General features: G+C 36.6%; 1 protein-coding gene across 1 annotated transcript in view; it reads left to right on the forward strand.

Annotated features, from left to right (window-relative positions):
* LOC131666910 (tRNA (cytosine(34)-C(5))-methyltransferase) overlaps positions 1–26,535 on the forward strand; it is a 304,687-nt gene that overhangs the window by 70,339 nt on the left and 207,813 nt on the right. Inside the window, exon 5 of the mRNA XM_058939987.1 lies at positions 3,157–3,264. Within this exon, the coding sequence (XP_058795970.1) occupies positions 3,157–3,264 (108 nt within the window). The remainder of the gene's footprint in view (positions 1–3,156; positions 3,265–26,535) is intronic.

Raw genomic sequence — 26,535 nt, forward strand, 5'->3', positions numbered from 1 at the left:
CCACTTGACTGCGCTTGTTCTCGACTGAGAGCAGACGCGGCCCCCTCTTGCCGAAATTTTTCTCATATCCAAAATCCATATGCAAAATCGAAATGACTGTACCTTTTAAAAACCCTGTGGCCTCAAATATTTCGCGCACTTTTATTCTTCGGTCATTCAACACCATGTCGTGGATTTTACTGATCACTTCCGGAGTGCTCACGTCTATAGGACGGCCTGAACGATGGTCATTTGTAGTTGATGTACGGCCACGTTTAAATTCATTTATCCAATTGTAAATACACAGGGGCAGATACACCATGAACTGCATCTAACTCAACTTTGATTTCTTTCGGTGTTAGGCCTTTTAAATAGAAATGTTTTATCACCGCTCGGAACTCACTTTTTTCCATTATTAACAAGAAACAAAAGTTATTCGCTTTAATCGACGATAAAAACAGAAGTACTTGATGGATCTGGCTGAAACTTCGGCAGCACTTCATTTAATAGTGATGCTTGCTGGTGCAATATATGTTGGGATCTTTGAGCGTTATCTCTTGGATTTTCTAAGGACTTATTGACCCACCCTCGTAACTTGACTACTTGAGAAATTAAGTAAAAAACGTTTTTCTAATTAATCATTACGATTCTATATTGTATCAAGTTCGCTAATTTGTTTCTCTTGTTTTTTGCAATAAAGTCTAAAGAAGTCAGATAAATTGGTGACAAAATGTTGCTGAATAGAAAAAAAATTAGTAATTGATTTGTATTAATCAAACGTCGTTTCTCTTGTATCTATAATAACTTAGATTTCCGAGAAAAAAAACTTATTATGATTGTTGTTTAGAAGGAAATTCGTTACAATTTAAAAATATTTTTCTTATTAAGTATGTAGCATTATTGGAAGATTTAAGACGTAATACATGACTGATTTGGAAATGATTTTAAACCTTGTAACAGGCTGTCGTTTAGTCGATAATCTCCAGAAAGTGCCCTTATTTCAACTAGACGAAGCCTTGTTATCTATGTGCTTAGAGCACAGTAACCTACCTTGCCTCGGAGTGCGCCTGCGCAGAGTCTCTTCGCTGTTCCGAGTTGGGTTCCCTCAACTCGCCACTTGGCGGCGCTGTCGCTCTTACTAGTAGCGCTCGTGCGGCCGCCACCGGAACCTAAGTCATCGACTCGCGTCTATCGATAATCGCAAGATTCGTGCTTCGCAACCGGCGAATTCGAATCCCCTGAAAATAAACACTGGCGCGACCTCCGGACAAAGGAAAACACAATAACGACTATCGAACTCGAAAATAATGACAAAGATGTACTTTATTTAAGCAATTAATTTATACGGGGAATCGGCCGAGAGGCTTACGCACGCACGCGTGAATGACAACACACGCTGATCGAGAGAGAGAGAAAAAACCGCGATTCCCGCGAACTACCTGCTCGCACGCAACAATAAATTCTTCGCGCTCGCTGCGCGGATTCGCACGCAAATTATAACAACAATCAAAAAGGGGAAGGTGCACCTACCGCAAGGACGATGTGGATACGGTGGCCAACCGTATCCGGACGACGAATCGTTGGAACGCCGCTACGCTGCTCGCTGCACCGCCTCGAATGCTGTTATTGCTGTTGCTGCTGTCGCCACTGATGTTGCTGCTGTTGATGCTGCTGCAGTTGCTGCTATCGCAGTTGCTGCTACTGCTATTGCTGCTGCTGCTGCTGCACACCGCACCGAAGTTCGCACTCTCACCAGGAATCAAAATCACGCACGTAATCTGAACGGCTCTAAATAGGTTAGGCGCGCGAACTGACTGAGTGGCACAGTCATACTACCGGTCGCTGCCTCCCCTCCCGGTCATTGCCCCTACGCTCTCTCTCTCTCTCTCACGAACCGAGCGCGGCTACTCTCGTTTAGCCGCTCATTACCTCGCGCGAGTCCTACGATTTTCGGTAATCGTTGTAACCTATATTTGAAAACACCATTGAAAAATAAAAAAAAATTACTTTTCCACAGGTATAGCTCTCACACCTAAAATTCATGCAATATTTTGTTTTTGACTTTTGCTAAGAGAATAATTATAACATCGAGAGAATCCAAGATATGACGATTCTTTACTAACAGTATTTCAGCTATGCAACATACGTCATTTGTAGAAGAATTATGTAATTATTAAATAGATATTATATATATAAATTTGTATATGTACATACAAATGGGTCATAAATATGATAAAATTTAATAAACGTATAAATCGTTATAATGATTATTACTTATATTTCCATTTTTATCTTTGAAAATATACAGCGTGTCCAAAAAGTCTGGAAACACTCAAATAACTTTTCAAGTGATTTATTTTTAAAATATATCAAGATCACATTTGAAGTATTTTTCAAAAAGGAATTCTAGTGTTCTTGGATTTGACCTTGAGATGACCTTAACGATTTTTTCAAGGTCTGGTCAATTTTTTCAAATTGAAAGCGCCTTTTTTGACATCAGCGATCGAAAGAGCGGCACAATTTTATGTTCAAAACCATTAAGGTCAAAAATTTCCCGTTGACCTTGAAGGTCATTCAAAGGTCAATCAATTCTTGGGCCTCTTAGAACTCGATTGATGGAAATAGACCAAAGCTGGTTTTAGTTGTTTTGTTTGATCGCAATTACCTCAAACTCAATCTTGCTAGTATCCTGCAAGGTCATCTTTAAGGTCAAATCCAAGGTCACCGTTAAATTTCTTGTTGAAAATTACTTCATAAGTGACTTTGACATATTTTTAAATTAAATCACCTGGAAAGTTATTTGGGTGTTTCCAGACTTTTTGGACACCCTTTGTGTATACGTATGTGTGTACTCGTATATGTGTGTGTGTAATATATACATGCCTATATGTTTTTGTATAAAAATATGTATGTGTCGTTAATATACATGTATTTCCTTTTTGCTATTTTCATTGTTTTCGTAAAATGATATTTTTCGTTATTTTCGAAATAAAAAAGTTTTTTACATTTTTGTAAACAAGTGTATCATCAATTTAAATCAAGTTTATTTTCATTATATATGTTATTAGAAACAATCGCGCAAAACTAAAATCCGCGGAGTGGGTTGCTTATTTATTTAATGTGGCTACATAACTCCGTGGATTATAATAGAATTGAATTTATTATTTTATTTTGTAGATTCGATCGGATATTAGCTGATGTTCCATGCAGTGGTGACGGCACAATGAGGAAAAACCCAGATATTTGGTGCAAATGGAGTCCAGCCAATGGAAATAATCTTCATGGGTAAAAATAATACTCGGCAACATTTTTTCTGCAATAAATATAATTCTAAAGCTTGATATAATAAAAGAAAGAGAGGGGGAAGAAAAAGGTAGGAGGGAGGGAGAGGAAAGGAAAACAGATTATAATAGACTAGGTCCTTAATTTACCACGATATCGAAATAAAATAATCATATGTAACATACGAGTACATAAAATTTTCAATATAATATACAAATCTACATTCATGATAACTATGCTTTTTGAATGAAAATCAACTCAACATTTACAGAGAATGAATTGATAGAAAAGTGGATTAAGAACTCTGACAAGGAAATTCCCCCTCTCCTTTCTATCCGATTTTAATATTCTTTTGATATGTTGTAGATCATAGAAAAATAAGTAACGTGTGCTTTTCAATATTCTGCAAGTCCTAAGTGATCATTTACCGATATACAGTGTGTATTGCTTTTAATGTATAAGTAAATCGAATACATGCAGTTTCGACCACGAGAATTGCAACCCGTATTTGTTTGAAAGAAAATTATACCCTTTTCGTACTTATTTTTATGAAAAGAAATTTGGAATTAGTTCAAAAAATGGAGCGATATTGTACAGAAAAGTTAAATTATAGAAAAAAAATTCAGCTAGGAAAATTAATTTTTATTATAATTATGTATATAATTGTATATATATTACACTTCTCAGATTCAGAGAATCAAACAGGTACTTCTGAAAGGATGTGATGTGCTAAATCCGAATCCAAACTCAGCATTGCTCCACGTCCCTCAGTTTTCTAAATATTCTAACCTAAAAGCGTCAAAACACGTTTATCTGCTGTTTTCCAATACCTGTAATTTTATGAAAATTTTTTTTTTTTTTAAATGAATGACGGCATCTTGAAAAGCAATTCTTACCCTTCAAATTGCTCTCCTCATGTTCTTCAATATCATTTTTTCTGTTTGGTTTACATTCTATTTGTTTCATAAAATTAAACGCTGCTTGCGATAAAGACTTGAGAAAATGGAAAAAATAATTTCTCTTTAATTTTTTAAGAGCAAAAAAAGTGATCGTTGAATTTGTTCAAAAATTTAATCAAATAAAACAAAGAAATGACTGATAAATAACTGAAATTGTAGGAGGTTTTTGTGGGTATATTGAACTAAAAGGAGGTAAAAAGCACTCTTAATATTATTGATTTTCATGATACTGTTATTTTAACGCACGGTTTTCCCACCAAAAGCCATTTTTATATTTTTTCTAATCCATATAAAGCATGTTATAACGGAGAAACAGCCATTCCACCTGCGTAGCTCGCCGCCGTCCACACAAATTATTTACTTCGGGGATTCGGGAAGCAAAAAATGTTTCTACGACTGAATAACGAGTCGAGCAAAACCACGTTAAACGCTCGGATTAGGATTCGGGATGAAGAGCGACTCGACGACAAACGAAAACAACAGTGGATTAACTCACTAATTCTTTAATGGACAATAACATACGAGGGTCATTTGACAAGTACCTAGCCTACAAATGAAAACATAAAAATTTTGCAAAAAATAAAATTTATTTTGCAATGTAGTCTCCTTTTAGTTGAATACACTTGCTTCAACGTTGTTCCAATTTTTTAAACCGCGTTGAAAAAAATTTTTTCTCTTGGTCTGCAAAATGGATCTCCGTGGTAGCGATTACTTCGTTGTTGGAGTGGAATCTCTTTCCGTCGAGTGAATTTTTTAGGTTCGGAAACAAAAAATAGTCGCACGGAGTCAAATCTGGATAATACGGGGGATGGGGCAACAGTTAATAGTGTAATTCGACCAATTTAGCCGTGGCGACTGCTTTTCGGCCGACGGGACCGTCTTCGCCTTCTTCGGAGCAGGCTCACCTGGTAAAGTCCACTGTTTTAACTGCTCCGTGGTTTCTGAAGTGACCGAACCGACCACTCACGCGCGCATCCGCGCACCTTACCGGTTAGCCATATGCACTGATGCCGGGTTTCTTTCCGGACACGGCTGGGCGCGATCCAGCTACAACACCTTGTTTTTCGTCCACGTACCGGGCGTAACTCCGAAAACGAAACGTCTCTCTCTCCTCTTCTATCTACCGCGCCATCCCGATCGCTCCATCCATCTGCTCAGCTCGTACACCGCACCTCGAACACAAAAGCCAAGTATGAGTGTGCGTGTCGTACACACACACTCTCAGCTTGACGTGACGCGCGGACATTGGTGATAGATAAACGGACGAAATCGGCCTAGCCGAGATTCTCCGTTACAAAGTGAACAATCTAAACACAGAAAATTAATAAAAGAATAGGTAGGAACGATTTCGGTGCAGGTGTGAACGAATAATAGACACTGATGATTTAGTTAGAACTTGATTCTTTAATTAAACAATAAATTTAAATATAGTAACTAAGACCCATAAAGTCAGCCGCCATAAAAAATTCAGTACTCGAATGAGGCAAAAGTCATGTGAATTTCAGGGTATATAATTAAGTAAATTAATTAAGGATGGGGCTTCATCGCCAAAAGTCAAAGTAAGTTGATCGATGTACTTTTGTCTTGATAAGCTACGTCGCAAGTTGGAAAAAATCATAGCACGAAATTATTCATGAGTTAATTCCATTTTTTCACTGAGACTAAATTTTCAAGTCGCTCTAGACAACATAAGTTGTACTGAAATGACAAAATGTTCTGAAGACGGTTATGGTTAAAAAGGTTAAACTTTTAACTGAAAACATCAAATGGCGCCTGTAAACACTTGGTATGTCAAGGCTCAAAATATAAATAGCAGCCCTCGTATTGTACAAATATTTTTCCCGTTTGCTCGGCTTACACCCCCTCCTGTTACAATGTAAATAATCGCACTATTGTAAATAAATGATATTTGTTCCTAAAAGATTCAAGAAAATTTTAAAAATATAGAGTGTGAGTTAATTAAAAAAAGTACCGCGAGACGGGCGCTCATAACGCTTCAGCGCGATAACTTCCGTTCTTATGAATTGACTAAAATTTCCTTCTTCAAATAATTTGTTGTTCTGCCTAGACAAGAAGTTAGTTAAAAATTCAATTTTTTATTACAAAATTAATTTTTTATTAATAATGTGTTGTCTTTTTTTAAAGTTTTTTAGTAAATTATTGTGTTTATATCTAGGAATATCTGTATCAAATTTCATTAATTTTAATTTTTCATTTCTGAGATAGTCATTTTAATAAAAAGACGTAAAAAATTCATATGACCATAACTTTTATAAAAATTACAATTTTTCAAAAATATGGGATATTATTTTTAATACAAGTATAAAATTCAAGTAGTGGATTTTAGGTGGCCACTTGAGAAAGTTTGATTCAGTATGTAATGGAGAAATACGGTATAATGTTTAAACTTTTCTACGTTATAATAAATTAATTTCGAACTGTAAGGTTTATTTGTAAATTATATTTCCGAGGGTAATTTTTCGAGTAGTAAACCCAAAGTTTTCTAACTCGATGAATTGTCTTGAAATGCAATTGAGCGTGATTGCATCTATCGGGGAGAGGCCCGACAGCGCCTCTATTATATTAGAGGTAGGGAGATATCTAAGGCTACTTTTTTCTCATAAGAGAGATAGTCTTATGAGTTGAGCACTTAGATATCGAAAGGAGAGGAATTAGCAGGCTAACCATTGAATAAAGAAATTTATCTCAGGAAAATGCTGAGGCTTTATTTCCAAACAGTGCTCGCGCTGCTAAGCAAGGTAGGATAGTGAATCCTCTTGCCGCAGCGACGAGCGAATTTATACTTGCGAAATGGGCTCCTTTCTATGATTTCAAAAATTAAATATGAAATAACGAATTTTTTGACATAAATCGCTTCTCGAGGAAAAATCGCCTTTTAGAGTTATAAGTAATACAATTCAATAATCAAATTACGCCAATTTTACAATAAATTTACGGAAAATTTTTACATAAAAAAAATCGCTTGTAATTAGCGGAACGTTATTCAAATTAAAAACGATTAATATAGCTATCTAATTTCGAATAATAATTAAAAAACGAATTTGCAAATTTCTTTTTTAGCCATTTAAAAATCAGCAAATTAGTGACATTCATAATCATTAATTTTACAGATATGTACGATCGACTCGCTATCTAACAATGCAATTTTAATTGTTTAAAAAAATTATAATGTAACGGCGGCTCAAAAAAAAAAAGAATAAGACAAAAAAATACCGACCACACATTTAGCTCGTAAATTATGATGAAAAACTGCGTACAGCTGAATAAAGACAATTTTTCCTGTGAACGGCAGTTTTCGGCTCGCGGATCTGGCAATTTTCGGATGCTGGAGACAATCAGAGCGATTTTACGATCGCGTCATCCGGAGTAGCCAAATTGCGAGCATCTTTAGAAAGTAGAGTTCTGCAGCGCACATGTGCATCCTGCCGATAGTACTATTATTTTATCTTAAATAATTTATTCTCAATATTAACTTGTAAATTAAATTAAACTAATAAATACCGACTTGAGACTTATAACGATATGAAATTCAGGATCAGCGCATCAAAATTGACTAAAAAAGTGCTTTTGTTCATTCGAAAAACTTTATAATTGTTGATTTTGCATTGTAAACAATATATTTCCCACGGTCATGACGTCACGCTCCTTATATGGTAATGTTTTCGCAGAGTTGCCCTAACACATTTGCATATGTGTGAGAAAAGCGCCTTCGCTAAATTACCGCTTTTCTTTGATTGTCACGTGCACGACGGGTTGCTATTTTGCAGAGGGAAAAAAGGGACAAATCAGACTGGACCGTTACACTAACATCAACAATCACTACTGAAACCTTCGAAAATTCACTACTCAAAGTCGAAGCTGCAAGGATAACAATCTTCGATAGCTTGTAATAGAGAGTGCGTGTATTTTTAAAACAGTAAAAAAATTTAATCATCAAGCAAGGAACATAGTCTAATTTGACATGGTTCACTGCTTTGATGTACCGTTTGAAATTCTGCTAAGTATTGTCACATCTATCTAGAAAAGGCCAGACTGCATCGCAACAGAAACTTAGCCGAATTACTAGGCTGTAATAATATAATTGTGAGAGGAGGTAGCTTAAGACTGTTTTTTGCTTATAAGAAAAAGGGTCTTATTAGTTGAGCTATTAGACTATCATGTAGGACAGGAGAATAGCAGGGCTCAACCATTCAATAATGACTCAATAATGACAACAGATCTAAGGAAATAGTTAAGACTTTATTCCATGTGCACAATGTTCTCGCCGCTAGGCAAGATTGAATTGGAATCATCCTTGCTGCAAGGACGAGTAGATTTGTATTTGCTAAAGAGGACGCTTTTTACGTAGGGTTGGCGGTCTTACGACGCTGTTTTCGTAGATTTGCACAATTTAAAACAAGCTTTATCGCGAATTGGGTCCGCGAAGTGAAAAGTTTGTGATTTGAAAAATTGAGTTAAAAGTCTAAATTTTATGGTATAAATCGATTCTTAGGGAAAAATCGCCATACGAAGTTATAAACAAATAAAGCTAATTAAATGAATAGAATAAAATTTACAATAAAATTGTAAGAATTTATTACATCGAAAAATTCTTTATGATACACGGAACATTATCCAAAATAAAAATTACCAATTTCACAAACGGAATTTGGATAATAATTAAATAACGAATTAACCAATTATTTTTTGCAAATCAAAAATCAACTATTGGATAACAATTGTTTTTACTAATTTTACAAGTATGTACAGTTGGATCACTGTCTCGCAATGTAATTTAATTTTGATTTCTACTGCTCCTGTCAATCAAAATCGCTGACAATGCTGTATCTACCTGGTCAACATGTGAGACGAAACTTTTAACGCACTTGCTAACCAAACTAGGTAGGTACTGCTTTAATTGTCACGAATCGTTTACATTAATATATACGCGAGGTTTTTTTTTGTAGCGTGACTCGGAAAATTTGATCGTGATTCTTCGATTTCATATTTGTGATACTTAATGGTCTTTGGATTTCTTATATTTTAGGTACTTGGTCCGATAGCGCCACCCCTGGTCCTCAGGGCTTATTTGAAAGTTATAAAGCGTTGAACTACGCACGAGCGGGGTTTATGTATATACCGCAAATAATGCAAAAGAATTAGTTTTATTAAATTACAAATGCATTCGAGTTTATGCGTATAGATGTCACTCGATTAGTAAATAGGTGACAAAGATGCAACAAACTTTCCTGGATCCAATGCTCCCGTGGAGATAGTATAGAGAATGGCTGCTAAGCTGTATTAACCGACCATACAGTCGAGACGAATGATCCTCAGTCGACATAATAACAGAATTATTAGCAATATAGGTTTATGTGCAATTAGTTTCGTTGTATGACACCCATTTACTACTTGAGTACCACCTATATATAACTCTAAAAATGTCATCGCGAAGAATATAAAATATTTTTAGTGCCAAGAGACAGCCAAGTCTGGCAACACAGCATAAAGAATATGTTTGCAGCGCGGTCTAGTATAAAGTCGGAGGCACAGAGAATATCGTATTCACGCTTGTCTCGCCCAAAACATAAATGCTTAATTTTGCACTGCGTATATTTAGTATGGTTATCACGAGCAAATAGTTTTCCAGTATACGTAAATATACATATAAATGACTGCGGTCCCGTAGTGAAGCACACAAAAGGTTGAGCGAGTTTTACTTATACGAGGTTTGTCCCAAAAGTATCCGACCTACCTCAATTTCTCGGCACTTGATTTAATCTTTGTCATCGCCACCCTTCACTTCCGGGAACGCCCGCGGGAGGTGATCTCGGTCCTAGTACTTACCAGGATGGTCGGTATCCAACCTGAGGACGGATTAACTCCACCTGGTTACGAATTCTTCCGCCAGGACACCAAAACAGCACAGTTAGTAAAAGACGCGTTGGAGAACACATTGATTATGAACCATGATTGCATGGAAATGCTAATTACAAATAAAGGCCCAGAATTTACAAGCAGCGTCATTACGGGTTTCTTAAAAACACATGAAAAAACAGTAATTTATTCACCAAAAGTAATTCGAAAGAGCGAGCAAATTAAACCATTAAATTGATAATACGCGCATATTTCACCAATACACATACTGAATGGGATAAATACCTACCACAGTTCCAGTTTTCATACAACACCATCAATTCATCAACCGATTTTCCCCCCTCATACCTCATTCACGGCCGTGAATTGTAATCACTCGTACCATAGAGATGCGCAGTCGAATACATCACCCAATCCATACAAGCATATATAACACACCAATAAACAATAGCACAATCCAAACAGACTTTCGAGGATGGTTGATAAGTCCGTTACTTTTAAATGAAAAAAAAAACATTTTTTTTATTTTTCATTATAATCCCCTCTCATTTCAATACATTTATTCTAGCGGTATTCAATCTTTATTAAGCCTTCCAAAAAGTAATATTTGTCGACCATACTCAAAATACTCATTTGTGGCAGCCGTAATCTCTACATTCAATGAAAATCTTTTATCACCAAGCCAAGTTTTCATGTTTGGAAATAGAATATAATCAGACGGTGCTAAATCTGGAGAATAAGGTGAGTGAGGAAAATTCATACCGTAATTCTATTAATTTAGCTGTTCCAATAGCGCTCGTGTGAGCTGGTGCGTTGTTGTGGTGGAAAATCACTTTTTCTTCGTCAGATGGGATCGCTTTTCCTTCAGTATGACTTCAAATCTATTCAATAATGAAGCATAATATTGTCCTGTAATCGTTTTTCCTTTCTGTAGGTAATCGATGAATATTATACCTTGTGAATCCCAAAAAATTGTAGCTATGACCTTGCCGGATGATGGAATAGTTTTTGCTATTTTCGGAGCAGGTTTTCCATATTCCAGCAACAAGATCTACGACTACTATCAAAAAAAGAGCAACAGCGACATTAGTTTTGTGGTTAACGACGAAGGCGAGCTCAAGAACAGAAACATTCATAGGACGCGGTCACCACTCATTGCATAAATTCATATAGACGCATCCTAACCTTATGTCAGCATTACAACAGCCAGAATAAGCAAAAAGTGGCGATAAGCATGATCGCAACATCCACAACATGCGAAAAATCGACGTGCGGGTTAACTACTCTCTATCAGCCGACTTCGACGTTGACGTACCACCAAGCTTGAGAATGACAGCCCCATGCCACGATTACTTCGAGCTGCGCGCAAATATATTGAAAGTAGCAAATATGATACCGGAGGATATTCAATGCCCTAAAATGACAAAGATGCCATTGATACAATGACGAAACATTGGAAAAGAAATACCGCCGTAAATATGCCAAAAACTAACGGCTGCGTGAATACTTAAAAAACAAACTATTCAAAGGCGATTCCGAAGCTAGAGGCGCAGCTCAGTGCGAGCTGCTGATGGATGATCGACGCGAGGCGTTCGAGGTAAGGGGAGCTGAATAAAACAACAGAGAAGGACAAATCAACCAACAAAGCAGACAATAGAAGATGACATAATCTTTTGTTTTCTTTTCTCCTCATTTTTTTACTTAAATATCTTTATATCACCATTCATTTTGTTTTCGTCATTATAATTGCCATAGAAAGACTTATTATTTATTTATTTATTTATTCATTTAACATATAGTAACATATCTAATTATTTATTTACCTAATTTATAATAACGAAAATAATTCTTTATTTACCTATTGCTATTGCAATGACTTATTTATATGAGGGTTCCGTTTTTTCCATTAACCCTTTAATGACAAAAAACGTCATTTTCTGAGCATGTGTTTGATCGCAAAATTCATTCGTAAAACAGTACAAAAAATTGATCTGAGGTATCGCTCCTTTTGTATTTGGGCATGTTGAATCCAAATCCGGGCTCAAAATTGGAAATTTTTGTTTACAAAAAAAAAATATCACGGTTTTTTTATAAAAAAATAGTGAAAAATTGAAATTCTGTTTTTTTTTTTCATTAATTTATTTCTACCCCTAAACGCATAAAAATTGAAATCTTTCTTCAGCCATGGGTGCACAAAATAGTTGAAATTTAACAGAAAATTTTTATATTTTAGCTTTTTTTTTTTAAATGGCGGATAAAATGCCGAAATCTAAAAAAAAAAATACTTTTCTCGTTACTATTTTTTTTCAAAACAATGAAGTTTAGGAAAAAGTTTTATAAAACAAAAATGTCTTATACGAGGGTGGTCCGATAAATACTTAGCGTACAAAAGAAAAACGAAAATTTTGGAAAAGTGGCGTTTTATTTTTCAACATAGTCTCCTTTTAGTTCGATACACTTGGCCCAGCGATGCTCCAACTTCTTTAACCCGTCTAAAAAATACGTTTCCTCGAGGTCTGAAAAGTAGGCTTCCGTGGCAGCGATTACCTCCTCATTCGACTCAAATTTCTGCCCGGCGAGTGACTTTTTCAAGTTTGGAAACAAAAAGAAGTCGCACGGAGCTAAATCTGGAGAATACTGTGGATGGGGCAGCAGTTCGTAGCCTAATTCGACAAATTTGGCCATGGCGACGGCGCACATTGTGCTCAATAGGTTCTAAACCACCTAGAGGCCAGAAATCTTGTTCAAACTTTATAATTTTTGGTGAGGATCTTTTTTATACTATATGGAAGAGAGCTACGAAGCCCATTCTCCAAACTCACAAACCCAAAACCCCAAACCCACAAACACCAAACCCACAAACCCAATAAAACCAACAAACCCAAAACCCCAAACCTCCAAACCCACAAACCCTAAACCCACAAACCCAAAACCTCAAACCCACAAACACCAAACCCCAAACCCACAAACCCACAAACACAAACCCACAAACCCAAACCCCCAAACCCACAAACCCCAAACCCACAAACCCAATACTCCAAACCCACAAACCTCTCTCTCTCGTAGAATTCATTTAACACATTGCACTTCATTATGTCTTTTTATCCTGAATTCATCATTTTTTTTTTAAATAACAGATTTCAATATGTAAGCTCTGTGTCAATTATAAATTTAAATTTCTTAATCGTGTAATTTCAAATACTGATACTGTAAATTGTAATCCCAATTTATTCTACATCATTGAAAGCTTATAATGGTGAAAGTTTGAAAGTTACTGTTTTATGTTTATGGTGAAAATCTAAAACAACTATGTAGGGCTGTCTATTTTCCTTTCTATAGTATGCAACTTATTATAATGTCTTGCTAGTAGATCGATTTACAAACCTAAATCAGTTATATTACAAGAAAAAACTATAGATAAAATAATATTTTTATAATTAGAACAAGCAAAATTGAAATTGTCAAATTCAAGTAACTCAAATTGTAAATGAAATGGAATAACAGTAGTCGTTATCAATAAGAATAAGATGTATAAAAAATTTAACCACATATAACGTTTAAGTTAAAATTTGCTAAATAATTTCCTTTAATATTAGTAATATTCTTTAGTAATACTTATAAGTCATATTTGTATTGTATTATCTATAATCATTCACATCACATTCATTCATCACAATCATTCGAGAGCCCATTTTTTTAAATTTTAATGTATTTTAAAAAAAATAAAGATTTGTGCATACTTGCAGTATTATTAGTATTCTTACATCACACTTACATCACACTTAATATTTTAAAATGGAATCTCTTACTCTACCCCACTTGAACTTATGTGACGTATTGTTCAAAGTCGATAAAAATGAACAAAATGTTGATTGCTTAATCAGTTATGTTAATACGATTTATCCTGACTTAGACGAAGAACAGTTATCGCGCGTGAAAAAAAACTTAGTATTAGTTTTCTGCGCATCTTCAAAATGAAATTATCTTCTGCATTTTACAAAGAAAATGTATTTAGAAATAAAAATTGCCAGTGGTTATCAGAAAATGTTATTATTCATCTTAAAGAGGATGCCCCAAGTGGTGGCAGACCATCATTAGATAATTACGAAGGTAGTTCTACATCTACTAAGCGCAGAAAAATACTACTTCTGTCTGAAAGTTATTCAGAAGAAGAAATAAAACAGGCTTTTTATAAAAACTTAAGAGATTCTGGAAAGAAACATTTGATACATGTTATTGAATGCCTTTTAAACAATGAAGAATGCAACTTACTTACATTTACCGAAACTGGATCATTAGCTCTTATTGAGGATACAAAGTTATCTCGGTGGCAGTATGATACGATTCGAAAACGATCTAAAGAAAAGAATGCAGATATTTTTATACCTTATAAAAAGCTTGCAGAAGCAAAAGCAGAATGCTATCCTATACCTTCAAGTATATTAATAACTAAGAAACACGTTTCCATTGATTTGCAAGCTTTATTAGATTATACATGTAAGCGGTTACTACAAATACCTACTGTTATTTCTCTCATACCTAAAAATGTAACTGAAGTATCTCTTATAATGACTTGTAAATGGGGATGTGATGGTGCTTCTGATCAGAGTGAATATAAACAAAAATTTACTGATGGCACTACATCAGACAGTAGTATTTTGATGATCTCTATGGTACCGCTTACATTAGAACAAAATATATCAAATTTAAGAAAAAAAATTTTGTCTAATCCACAATCTGGCTCGACTAGATATTGCTGAGTTATCAGTTTCGAATATATCAAAGAAACACCAGAGAACACTCGTGATAAAGTAGCTCGAATAAAATCTGAAATCAACGCTCTATCACCAACGTCACTAGAGATTGCTGGTGTAAAAATTCATGTAAAGCACTCGCTGCATCTAACTATGATAGATGGAAAAGTCGTACAGACATTAACAGATACACCTTCATCCGCATCTTGTGTAATATGTAAAGCAACACCATCACAAATGAATAATTTGAATGAGTTATTGAAAAAAACTGAGATACTTGATAATTATAAATATGGTTTATCAAGTTTGCATGCATGGATACGATTTATGGAATGTATTCTTCATATAGCATATAGATTAGATTTCTGCAAGTGGGCTGCAAAATCGATTGAAGAAAAAGAACAAATGAAATTAGGATCCAAAAAATGTTCAAAGATAAAACAGGTTTACTTATAGATTACCCAAAACAAGGGACAGGATCTTCCAATGACGGTAATACTGCAAGAAGATTTTTTCGTGATCCTGACTTGGCATCGCAAATAACAGGTGTCGACAAACAATTAATCGTCAGATTTGGAATCATATTACAAACTATTGCATGTGGTATAAAAATTGACACCATGAAATTCAAGTTTTATGCAAAAGAAACTTTACAATTATATATAAATTTATATAATTGGTACTATATGACCATTTTGCACTAATTCCAATAGGTTTATTATCTGAAGAATTTCAGGAATCTCGAACAAGGACGTGAAGCATTACCGAAAGTTCAATACAAGAAAGTGTAGTAGAATCGCTACTAATACCGATTTGATTCATAAATTACTTATTCCATCTAATCCATACGTCTCTAGTTTGAGATACAAAATGAAAAACACTAAACTTGAAATAGATAAGGCTGCAAAAAATATGTTAATATTGGAATAATGGTAAATTATGATTACAAGAAGAACCTTTTTAGTTTTAATCAAGCACCCCAAAGGAAACAGTCCTTACTACGTCTACGTCGTTGTTTCTGGGTAGTGCTAAAAGTAAGATTAGCTCATTTAAAGCAACAGCTTCTGAGCACTTGTAAAAAATGAAATTTTAAAGTACAATTTCAGACTTAAAATTTCTCGCTCTTTTCGAATTCGGTGTCAAAATAGAGGTTTTCTATTAAAAAACTTCAAATGACCTTGAAAATTATTCTAAAGTCAAATATATTTGCACAGACAGATGACTCTGATTATCCTAAATTTATTTTGCCTAAAACATGTTCTGGAACCATGCTTAGGAACGGATATGAAGTGGACATATATATGTTCGACTATATAGCTAAGGGGTTATGGATTTGGGGTTTAGAATTCATGGTTTCAGGTCTTAAGGTTTATGATTTACAAAAATAACGCTTCGTAGTTCTCTGACGAATTAAATTACCAATAATCTCGTTCAAGAAATTTTTAATTCCATTAAATATTGTTTCATCTAGGTGGTTTTCAACCAACCCGCCTCTATAGCTCCAATGTGCGGCGGAGGTGTGAGCCGGTGCGTTGTCATGATGGAAGAGCACTTTTTTCTTCGCCAAATGGGGCCGTTTTTTCTGCAATTCGACGTCGAATCGCAAATTCGCCCAATAATTCGGCATAGTACAGCCCTGTGACCGTTTTGCCCCTTTCCAGGTAGTCGATGTAGATCACACCTTGTGAATCCCAGAAAACGGTGGCCATCACCTTTCCGGCCGATAGGGCAGTCTTCGCCTTCTTCGGAGCACTTTCGCCGGGTAAAGTCCACTGTTTCGACAGTTCCTTGGTCTCTGGTGTATACCAGTGGATCCATGTTTCGTCGACTGTCACGAAACGACGCAGAAACTCCTTCGGATTGCGCTTAAACAGCGTCAGACATTGCTCTGAAGTTGTCTCACGTTTGCGATTGTTGTCCGGAGTGAGCAAACGCGACACTCATCGCGCCGACAGCTTTCTCATGCCCAAAATTTCATGCAGGACATGACCCACGCGGTCTTTTGAGATGCCTACGATCTTAGCTATCGCCTTCAATCGTCGATCTGCCAATACGAGATCGTGAATTTTTGTCACGTTATCCTCCGCGGTAGCCGTTTTCGGAGCACCTGGACGTGTCTCTTCAAAAATCGACGTGCGACCATGTTGAAACTCGTTAAACCAATTTTTGATGGTTAAAAAACATAAGCAAAACATAAACAAAAACAACTAAAAACATGGATCAAAGAGTTTGCATTAAATTTTGTGTGAAAAATGGAATCAAATGTTCCAAAACACTTGAAATGCTGAAAGTGGCATACGGTGAGTCTACTTTAAGCCAAAAAAATGTTTACAAGTGGTATAAACTCTTCCAAGAAGGCCGAGAAGACACCGACGACGAACCACGTTCTGGACGCCCCAGCACATCAACAACTGATGAGAATGTTGAAGAAGTGAAGAAAATAGTGTTGGGAAATCGTCGAATTACCATTAGAGAAATTGCTGATGATATTGGCATCTTATTTGGTTCGTGCCAATCAATTTTGACGAGTGTTTTAGACATGAGACGTGTGTCAGCGAAGTTTGTTCCGAAATTGCTCAATTTCGACCAAAAGAAACGTCGCATGAGCATCGCCCAAGAGCTACTGAATGACGTCAACGATGATCCAGATTTACTCAACAGGGTTATAACAGGTGACGAAACATGGGTATACGGTTATGACGTCGAGACTAAGACTCAATCGTTTCAGTAGAGGCATTCTGGATCACCAAGACCAAAAAAAGCACGCCAAGTTCGATCAAATGTAAAGGTTTTGCTTACAGTTTTCTTTGACTGCAGGGGCGTGGTGCATCATGAGTTCTTGCCACAGGGTAGAACAGTAAATAAGGAATATTACCTGCAAGTTATGCGCAATTTGCGCGAAGCAATCCGCCAGAAACGTCCGAATTTGTGGAAAAATAAAAATTGGCTTTTGCACCATGATAACGCCCCTGCCCACACATCGTTGCTTGTGCGCGAATTTTTGGCTAAAATCAACACAGTAACGATGCCACAGGCACCGTATTTCCCAGATCTGGCCCCCTGTAACTTCTTCTTGTTCCCAAAACTGAAGAGGCCCATGAAAGGACGGCGTTTTGCCACGATTGAGGAGATAAAGACGGCATCGAAGGATGAACTACACAAGATCACAAAAAATGAATTTTTGAAATGCTTTGAGGATTGGAAAAAGCGTTGGCACAAGTGCATCATATCCGAGGGGGATTACTTTGAAGGAGTTCAAATAAAAATTGATGAATAAATAAATATTTTTTGAGAAAAATAAAAATTCACCTTACTTTTTGATCACACCTCGTATCTAGACCTCTGCATTTGTGATAATAGAATACCTTTTCTTGACCTATTCAAAAACAAATTGCTCACTCTCGATTACGAAAGTGATCACAAAGCCCTTTGTTTCACAATAGCTCTTGACTTTCCAATTGAATGCATTAGTTCATCATTCTCTTTCCGACTTATGTACAAAAAAACCAAATGGGAAAAATGCATAAAAAAAAGTGGAGGATAACTACAATATTAAAATTCCCGCCGACTGTAACCTAAATAATAATGAAATTTGTAATTATCTAAGTGAAATTGAAACTCTTATCTAAGAAGCAATAGGGAATTATGTTCCCAGATATAAACCTGAGGATAATGTACTCAACTACGTCAATCATAGAATAAAAAAATTACACAAACAAAAGTCATATCTTATAACCTCACTCAATCACGCACTCCGTTTCAAATTAACTCAAGTAGCTCCCCTTCTCCGTGACCTTATCTATGATATTAACATAAAACTCAAATCTGAATACCGATCTTCTTACAATAAATATTAGGAATATCAATTCAAAGCCATTGACCATCGTAAATCTGAATCCTTTTTTCCTAAAATTAAACGATTCTTCCGTCCAAGGAGTGATATAAGAATAGACCATTTAGAAATCAGCCCTAATGAACTTGACCTACTCAATCGTTGCAACATGAACACTGATGTGCTTTCTAAAGTAGCCGACTCATCTTATTGAATCCCCTGGTGATATCTTAACCATTATCGGTGCTTATTATGAAAAGATAAATTCCCCTAGATTCACCAACACTAATACTCCCCTAAATATAGAGGTAGACCCAACAGTAGAGTTAATGATCGATTCTTTCCAAAACAACATACGCAATAACCTCTCCATTTGCTCATTTACTTCAGACAATCCAGCGCACAACCCGTGCTCTATTGAAAATAGTATCACCTTCCACCGCACTTATGCTATTACTCGCATTTTTAGTTCACTTCCCAACAAGACCTCATCCGGACTTGATAACATCCCTCCCGTAGTTCTCAAACATCTGCCCAACAATGTCTTAAACAGCTACACTATCCCTTTCAACAACTGCCTCAATAATAGATTCTATCCAGATAATTGAAAAAAAATAAAAAATCTTCCCCATCCCCAAGAAAGAGAAACCAATAAACAAAGTCTCGAGTTCCCGCCCCATCAGTCTGACTCCCGCTATTAGTAAAGTTTTTGAGTGCCTAATCAACACCTCTCTCCGCAATTTCACAACCATAAACGACATCATTCCTGATAATCAATTCGGCTGTCGTCATCAACATTCCACCACTCATGCAGTCCACAAACTTGTATCTGATATCAATAGCCACCTCTATCAAGGTGAAGTAATTGGCGCGTGTTTAGTCGACCTAGAGAAAGCTTTCGATTCTGTCTGGATCCACGGCCTACTTCATTCTTTATCTCTTCTCAAATATCTACTCGATTTTATTATTTTGTGACGGGCGAATCCATCGTTGAGTTCGATCGCCCTGTTCGCCTTTCTCTCTCTTCCGCGTGCCTTCCCCTGAGCCGCTGCCACATCGGTCTCGGTTGATGAAAACCGAGTATCGACGCACGATGTGGCTTTGTTGCAGGTTTGATTCCTGATCGGCGGAGATGTCTGGCGTTGGAGGGATGGAGCGAGAGCGGGGAACGGAGGAGAGAGAGGAGTAGTGTCGCCGGCATGAGTCGCACGTGTGTGCGTAGCCGGTGGCGCTCGGCCGTTTTGGGTGCCGATAGGGACGGGCGCGTAAGATGTCGCGGGAGGCGCGAGATCGCAGTCAGTGTGGCTTTGACCAGCAATTAATTTGAGAGTTGAGCCTCGCGACCGAGAAGTGCGTGTGATAAGTTAATCGTCATCTAGTGAACGGAATCGAAAAGGAGGACAGGACCATCTGCATCCACCCAGAATTTCACCTTTCGAGGACGACATCGTTGACCCAGTGGACGCGGACTTCCGCAGCAACGCTCCCTCCTAAGGTCAGGTACCCTTTTCGTTTCTCGGTGCACGCCTCGATTTCTCTCTCTCCGAGCATCGTATAGGCCGGACGCGGACGAGCAGGTGCATGCGTGAATTCGCATCGCCCTCGCGAAATCCGCGGGATAAGTTGTAAGGTGATGTTCTGTCTCCTGTGCGTTAATTCGCACGGAACGGACTTAGCCCGGACTCGGCCGACGCACACGTCAAACGCATTATGTACATTGTTGTTGTAATAAAGTGTAAAATATCTGAACTGATGAGTTTATTTGGGTAACCTGTCTCTCTTTTGTAACTAGTTAAACTGCGATTATCGAGATTGCTGGACGACATAGCCCTCGTTAATTTTCTGCGACGAAGCGAGTACGCCTTCCGAGCCTTCCCCCTTAAATAATTTGTGACACAACGTTGTTCGGGCTTAAATTATTAACGTAAGTGTTAAAATTTCCTTACCTATTTCTTTCTTGGAATGGTGAAGAAATCTCCTCCCTTATGTTTATCATTGCAGAAGGTTTAATGCAAGGAATTGTTAATTCACTTGAGCTTTTTAATATATTCATCCATAAAATCTCGAACCTCTTTGACCTTATCTCTGGTAATAATACCCACTCTGCAGCCTTTGCCGACGACTACGTCATACTAGTAGCTGATAAAGATCCTCTCATAGTTTAAAAGAAACTTGAAGAACTTTTCAATAAAACTAATAATTACTACAACTTATACAACCTTCGAGTTAACTATGATAAATGTGAAACTATTCTATTTCATCGTCCGTTAAGGTTCATCACTCCCTCTATTAGAGATAAAATAAATAAATTCCAAATTTATTTCCACAACAATAACAAATCTCACCCTATTGAACATAAAAAAACAGTCAAATATCTTGGTGTTCAACTAGACTATCTGCTTAGAATGAACAATCACATCAATACCCAATTACAAAAAGCCAAAAAATCATTTAAAGGATATACTCGTCTCTTCTACAATAGAGCGCTTACGCCCCGTGCTAAAGTTATCTGTTGCTTACTACTCATCCGTCTCTTATTAACCTATGCATGCCCTATATGGTGGTATCTTGGAGCCTGCCTTGTTGACAAACTTCGCAAATTCGAACGCTACTGCCTCCGAGCAGCGCTCAACTGTTATAGGAAAAAAGATAGTAAAAAATTTATAAGTAACAAAGAGCTCTATAATAAAGCTGGAATCTCCCGAATCGATAACTTCATCGTCAAGCTATGCAGGGACTATTTTGCCAATTTATCCAACATAAAAAATAAAATTATTAGGAAGCTCTCTTCCCTAGATCAAATTGACTGTAAAGCCACAGCCACCTCTGGCTACTTTCCTCCACAACAATTCATGTATTTCGACAATAAAGGCTATATCCAAGATGCATTTGTCGTATCAGTTATATATCACATTAAGCGCAACTCTGCCAATAAGTCAATCTCTCTCGATCCTGATAATAAAGCTGAGATCTGTTATTCCACTTCTATCCCGGATACTGATTATAACGATATGCATAGGCTCAATTTTGAAAAATATTGGTGGCTAATTAAAGATTCCAAATATCTAGAGGAAATAAGAAAACGTGCCAAACGCAAAAAAAAATGATAATCAACAATGTACCGATATTTCCGTTAGACTACACACGTTGCAATCTTAATTTATTTCATTTATACTGTATGTAAAGTAGCAAGCGGCTGCTTATATTTATTATTTTATCTAGCCATAAGTCTTTAGTCTTAAGTTATCTTAATGAGGCACAGGTTTTTTTTCACCTATACACCTCCCCCCCCCTTTTTCCGAGCGCTATATGTACTGATACCTCTAGCTACTCTGACGAATCTGTCCCTCGCTTTTATTCACCCCAAAGTCTGTTTTTCGCAAATCATGCTATTGCTCAGGTGCGAGTGCCCGTTGGGGCCATACATTTGCAGATCTCCGTTATTTTAAGGCTTTTTTTTGTAAATTTTATTTGCGCCTTAATCTTGTACAATACTGTAAGTTTTTATAAGCAAATAAACTTAAAAAAAAATGATCAAATCCAAATTGAAGTACTCGAAGGCCAAAGATAGAGATCCAAATGATAAGGCTTGGTGAATTCATGCTTTAATGAAATTATTTGAAAAAAAATATTCTGAAGTTTGGCTTCTGAAGATAAGCTTTATCAGTGGCTGAAATTATGGCTAAATCGTATGCTAGAATGTGCTTGAAACAGTTCATTCAAGGAAAACCTACGTAATTCGGTCTTAAATTTTGGGGATTGTGCACTGCTGATGGATATTTTTTGAGTGTAGACTTGTACTGTGGAAAAAACTCTGTAATAGGAGATGAGTTATCTAAATGTGCATTAGGATCTTGCGTGGTTTTGCATTTATTGAAACATTTCTTTGAATTAACATCTGATCCAGAAATTTCTCGTTATCATCTTTATTTTGACAATTACTTGATAAATTTAGATCTTGTTGTGCCTTTGAAACGGTTAAAATTGAAATGTACTGGAACTATTAGACACAACCGGGTCAAGAAAAAAAATGTCATCGATAAAAAGTCTCCACGTGGCACATATGCAGTAAAGCATGAGCGAAACTCTGGAATAAATTACATTATTGTAATGGATTCGAAGCCGGTGTCGATATTATCTACAGCTGCAGGAGTCACTACATTATCATCAGTAAAGAGATATAGTTCGATCCAAAAATAAAAAATTGAAATACCGATTCCGCAAGCTACTTACCTTTATAATTACTTTGTGGGTGGTGTTGATGTGCACGATGGGCACTATAATAAATTATTGCCAAGTATTCGTTTAAAGAATTGGACATGGGTGGTTTACGTTAGACTCATCAAAGCAGCAATTACAAATGCAGTTGTAACATCTAATGCTGTTGATGATAGTGGAAAGAAAGTTGGAACTAAAGAATTTGCAATATCAATAGCTAAAAGTTACATTCATGACGCTAAAAAATTCAGGAAGAACATACACTTCGATAAAATAATCAAAAAAAGTTTTTCACTTGCTCAATAAGAACATACATGTACTGTGAAAACTGCAATTCGTTTTTTTGCGGTACATGTATGAAACAAAAGCATTCGAATGTCTGAATACAGTGACAGGCAAAGGGATTCACTAAAAACAAGTACCTTATACAGTGAGAGGCGAGGGGATTCACTGAAAAAATGTACTTCGTACAGTGACAGGCAAGAGGATTTACTATAAATAAGCACCTCGAAGGAGACAAAATTTTACCACGTCCACGACATTATCTCTAGGTTGCGAAACAGTAAAATCTCGATATAAACTAAAACTAGGCATATTTTATAGGCATTCAGGTCATTTTCTGTATTTAGAGCTTCTTTGAGAATGGGGAGCTGTCGTACGTTTGGACCCCAAATTGTATTGGGAAGTTTCAAAAGTTGAAACGGTTGAAAAGAATTCGCACTAGTTTTATAATTTTTTTTTCAAAAAATACAGGCTTAGGAAAAAAATTTATGAGAACAAAAAAGTCTTAGAATTAGTCAAAGAATACTCTCTAATTTTTTCATATTTTTTTGAAATATTTTTGGAAATTTCAAATTTGTAGTTTTTTGAAAAATCAAAAATTTTCTCCAAAAACTCTGAAAAAAATTTGAGAGTATTCCTTGATGAATCATAAGATATTTTTGTTCTACAAAAGTTTATCTTAAACCTCATTCTTTTGAATAAAAAATAATACCGAGAAAGGTATTTTTTTTAATTTCGGCATTTTATCCGCTATTTTAAAAAAAAGCTCAAGTATAAAAATTTTCTGTTAAAGTTCAACTATTTTGTGCACGCATGGTTGAAGAAAGATTTCGATTTTGATGCGTTTAGGGGTAGAAAAAAATTCATAAACAAAAAAAATTTCAATTTTTCACTATTTTTTTATAAAAAAACCGTGATATTTTTTTTGTAGAGAAAATTTTAAATTTTGAACCCGAAATTGGATGGAGCACGCCCAAATACATATAAAACGATACCTCAAAACAATTTTTTTGTTCCGTTTTACGAATGAATTTCGCGATCAAAGACATGCTCACAAAATGACGTTTTTCGTTGTTAAGGGTTAAAATACATTTTTGATTGAGCTTGAATTTCGTATGAGTCCAAATTATTTTTTTACAATGTTGGTTTATTTTATATATTGATTTAAAGTTATAAATGATGATTACTTGAGTGAATAAACTGTAATTATGATAGAGAATTATATGTACTTATATCTTATAATAAAGTGAACACAATTGTCAAAACAGAATGTCAAAAATTACTATTTTTAATAAATTATTGAGTTTTTCCACTTTTCAGTTTATTAATAAATTGCGATATCTTGGCTTTTGCGCAACCTTTCAATTTAATTCAAATTTTGTTTACCTATTTGATAATCATTTCTTCATTACGTAAAATTAGTTTTGTTTAACTAAATTATTAATTTTTTATTTATTAACAGCTTTTAAGTTATTAATTAACTTTAACTCAAATTCCTATGAAAATATATATTATATCTCCCCCCCCCTCCCCCCGCCCTGCTCCACACCAACCATGAAAAGTAAACTTCTGCAGGTGAGTAGGCATGATAAGCATACAATTTTTTTTATTATACTCAAACTTCTTCAATCTTCAATAGTTTTGCATACTATATTGGTTTCCTTGAACAATATTATTCCAGCCTTTTTTATTGAATATAATGCTGTAATCATAAGAACAATCAAATTCATAGCTACTTGTTTATGTTTTTTATCAAAAATAAAATAAATTTAATACTTGAATAACAATACTTGATATTATTACAATTATTATTATTATTTTTTATGGTGATAAATAACGGAGAATCTGCTTATACCAGACCATCAGCGATAGCCCTCTCATCTCCCAAGGCAGCTGCTGTGGACTCCGCCGGTGTGACGGGTTCCGGGAGCATGTCAGTCTGGGCAGCGGTTAGGCTGGATTGCTCCATCCATCCGCGGCAAGAGCTTCGGTGACTCACGGGGACCGTCTAATCCGCCATCTGTCGGACATTCTCCTCAAGACAATCAGAACCATGATCTCTGGACGGGAAATTCCACTTTCTGTCCAACGCGCAGCGTGGGACTACTTTCGTATTACTTCGACGCTGCGGGTTCTGTCCAATCGTCTATCCGTTTCATTGGTTTCCTTACGTTTTTCCATCCATTTCATTCGTTCATTCATTCAGTCGCGGTATTTCTCACACATTTATTCAAATTCCAGGCATCCGTCCGCCTTCTTTTCCCTCAGGACAGCCTCAACGTACACCGCGACCGCCATCCAATTTTCTCCGGTTTGCAGCATCGTCGCCACTGTATTTTCGGGCGTGATGCTGCCCACCCTCTCTTCCGGATAGGTCTCTCCTCTATAATTTCCGTATAAGTAGCGACTAAGCGCCACCATTCGGGTTCATGCAGCATCATTTCCACAATGTTATCGCCATTTCCACAATGGGGTGATGCTGCCGACCATTGTTTCTAGTTCCCGTCTGAGTCTTGTCCAGCGGTCACACGCGAAAAATGTGTTTTCCACGTCGTCTCGTTCATTTCCGCAGTACTTATAGTCGGGTGTTCGTACTCAGTTCATATTGTGAAGACACCGTTGGAAGTACCCGTGACCCGTCAAGAGCTCAGTAACGTAAAAATTTACATCACCAAATTTCCTTCCGCGCCACAGCTGAAGTCCCGTATCAGTCGTCTCATCCAGTTACCACCTCCTTGTTCTATCCATCGGCCTTGTCACATGTCAATTGTCCTGTCACGCTCAGCGATTGTCGCATTCTTTCGTCCTATATCCGCGCTGCTTCCGTAGATCATTTTGCGTTCAAAGGCCAAGAGATCCAAGAGATTACGTCAGCTACCACCAAAACAGCCTGCGCAAAAACTGTTTGGTAGGAGCAATTTCGATTATTTACAATTTACAATTAGGTGCGCCCTGTCTCTGTACCATCATCATCGTCTTACAGTATTTCTTTGTCTTCAGCGAGTCTCCCATCTATCCGCACCGTATAGAAGGATCGAGTGAATTGTTTCCATTAACAGTCGCCGTTTCTCCGATCTCGGTCCCGTCGTATTTGCAATCAGGCGACTCAAGGATGCTATCCTCTCTGCCGCTTTCCGGGTTGTTTTCTGTATATGAGGCCAGAAGGTCATCTTCGTATCGAGGGTTACCCCAAGGTACTTGACTTTCCTCTTGGTCTCCATCTCGCATGTCCCCACCGTCATGTGCAGTATCGTCTGTATGCGTCTTCTCGTGAGAAACATCAGTTCCGTTTTTTTCGTTGCGAGTTGTAGTCCGTGGTCTGTCATCCATCGTTTGACTCGTCTCATGGTCT

This window comes from Phymastichus coffea, unplaced genomic scaffold (genome assembly GCF_024137745.1).
Source record: "Phymastichus coffea isolate CEN01 unplaced genomic scaffold, Cenicafe_Pcof_1.1 PCOF00004, whole genome shotgun sequence".
Lineage (NCBI taxonomy): Eukaryota > Metazoa > Arthropoda > Insecta > Hymenoptera > Eulophidae > Phymastichus > Phymastichus coffea.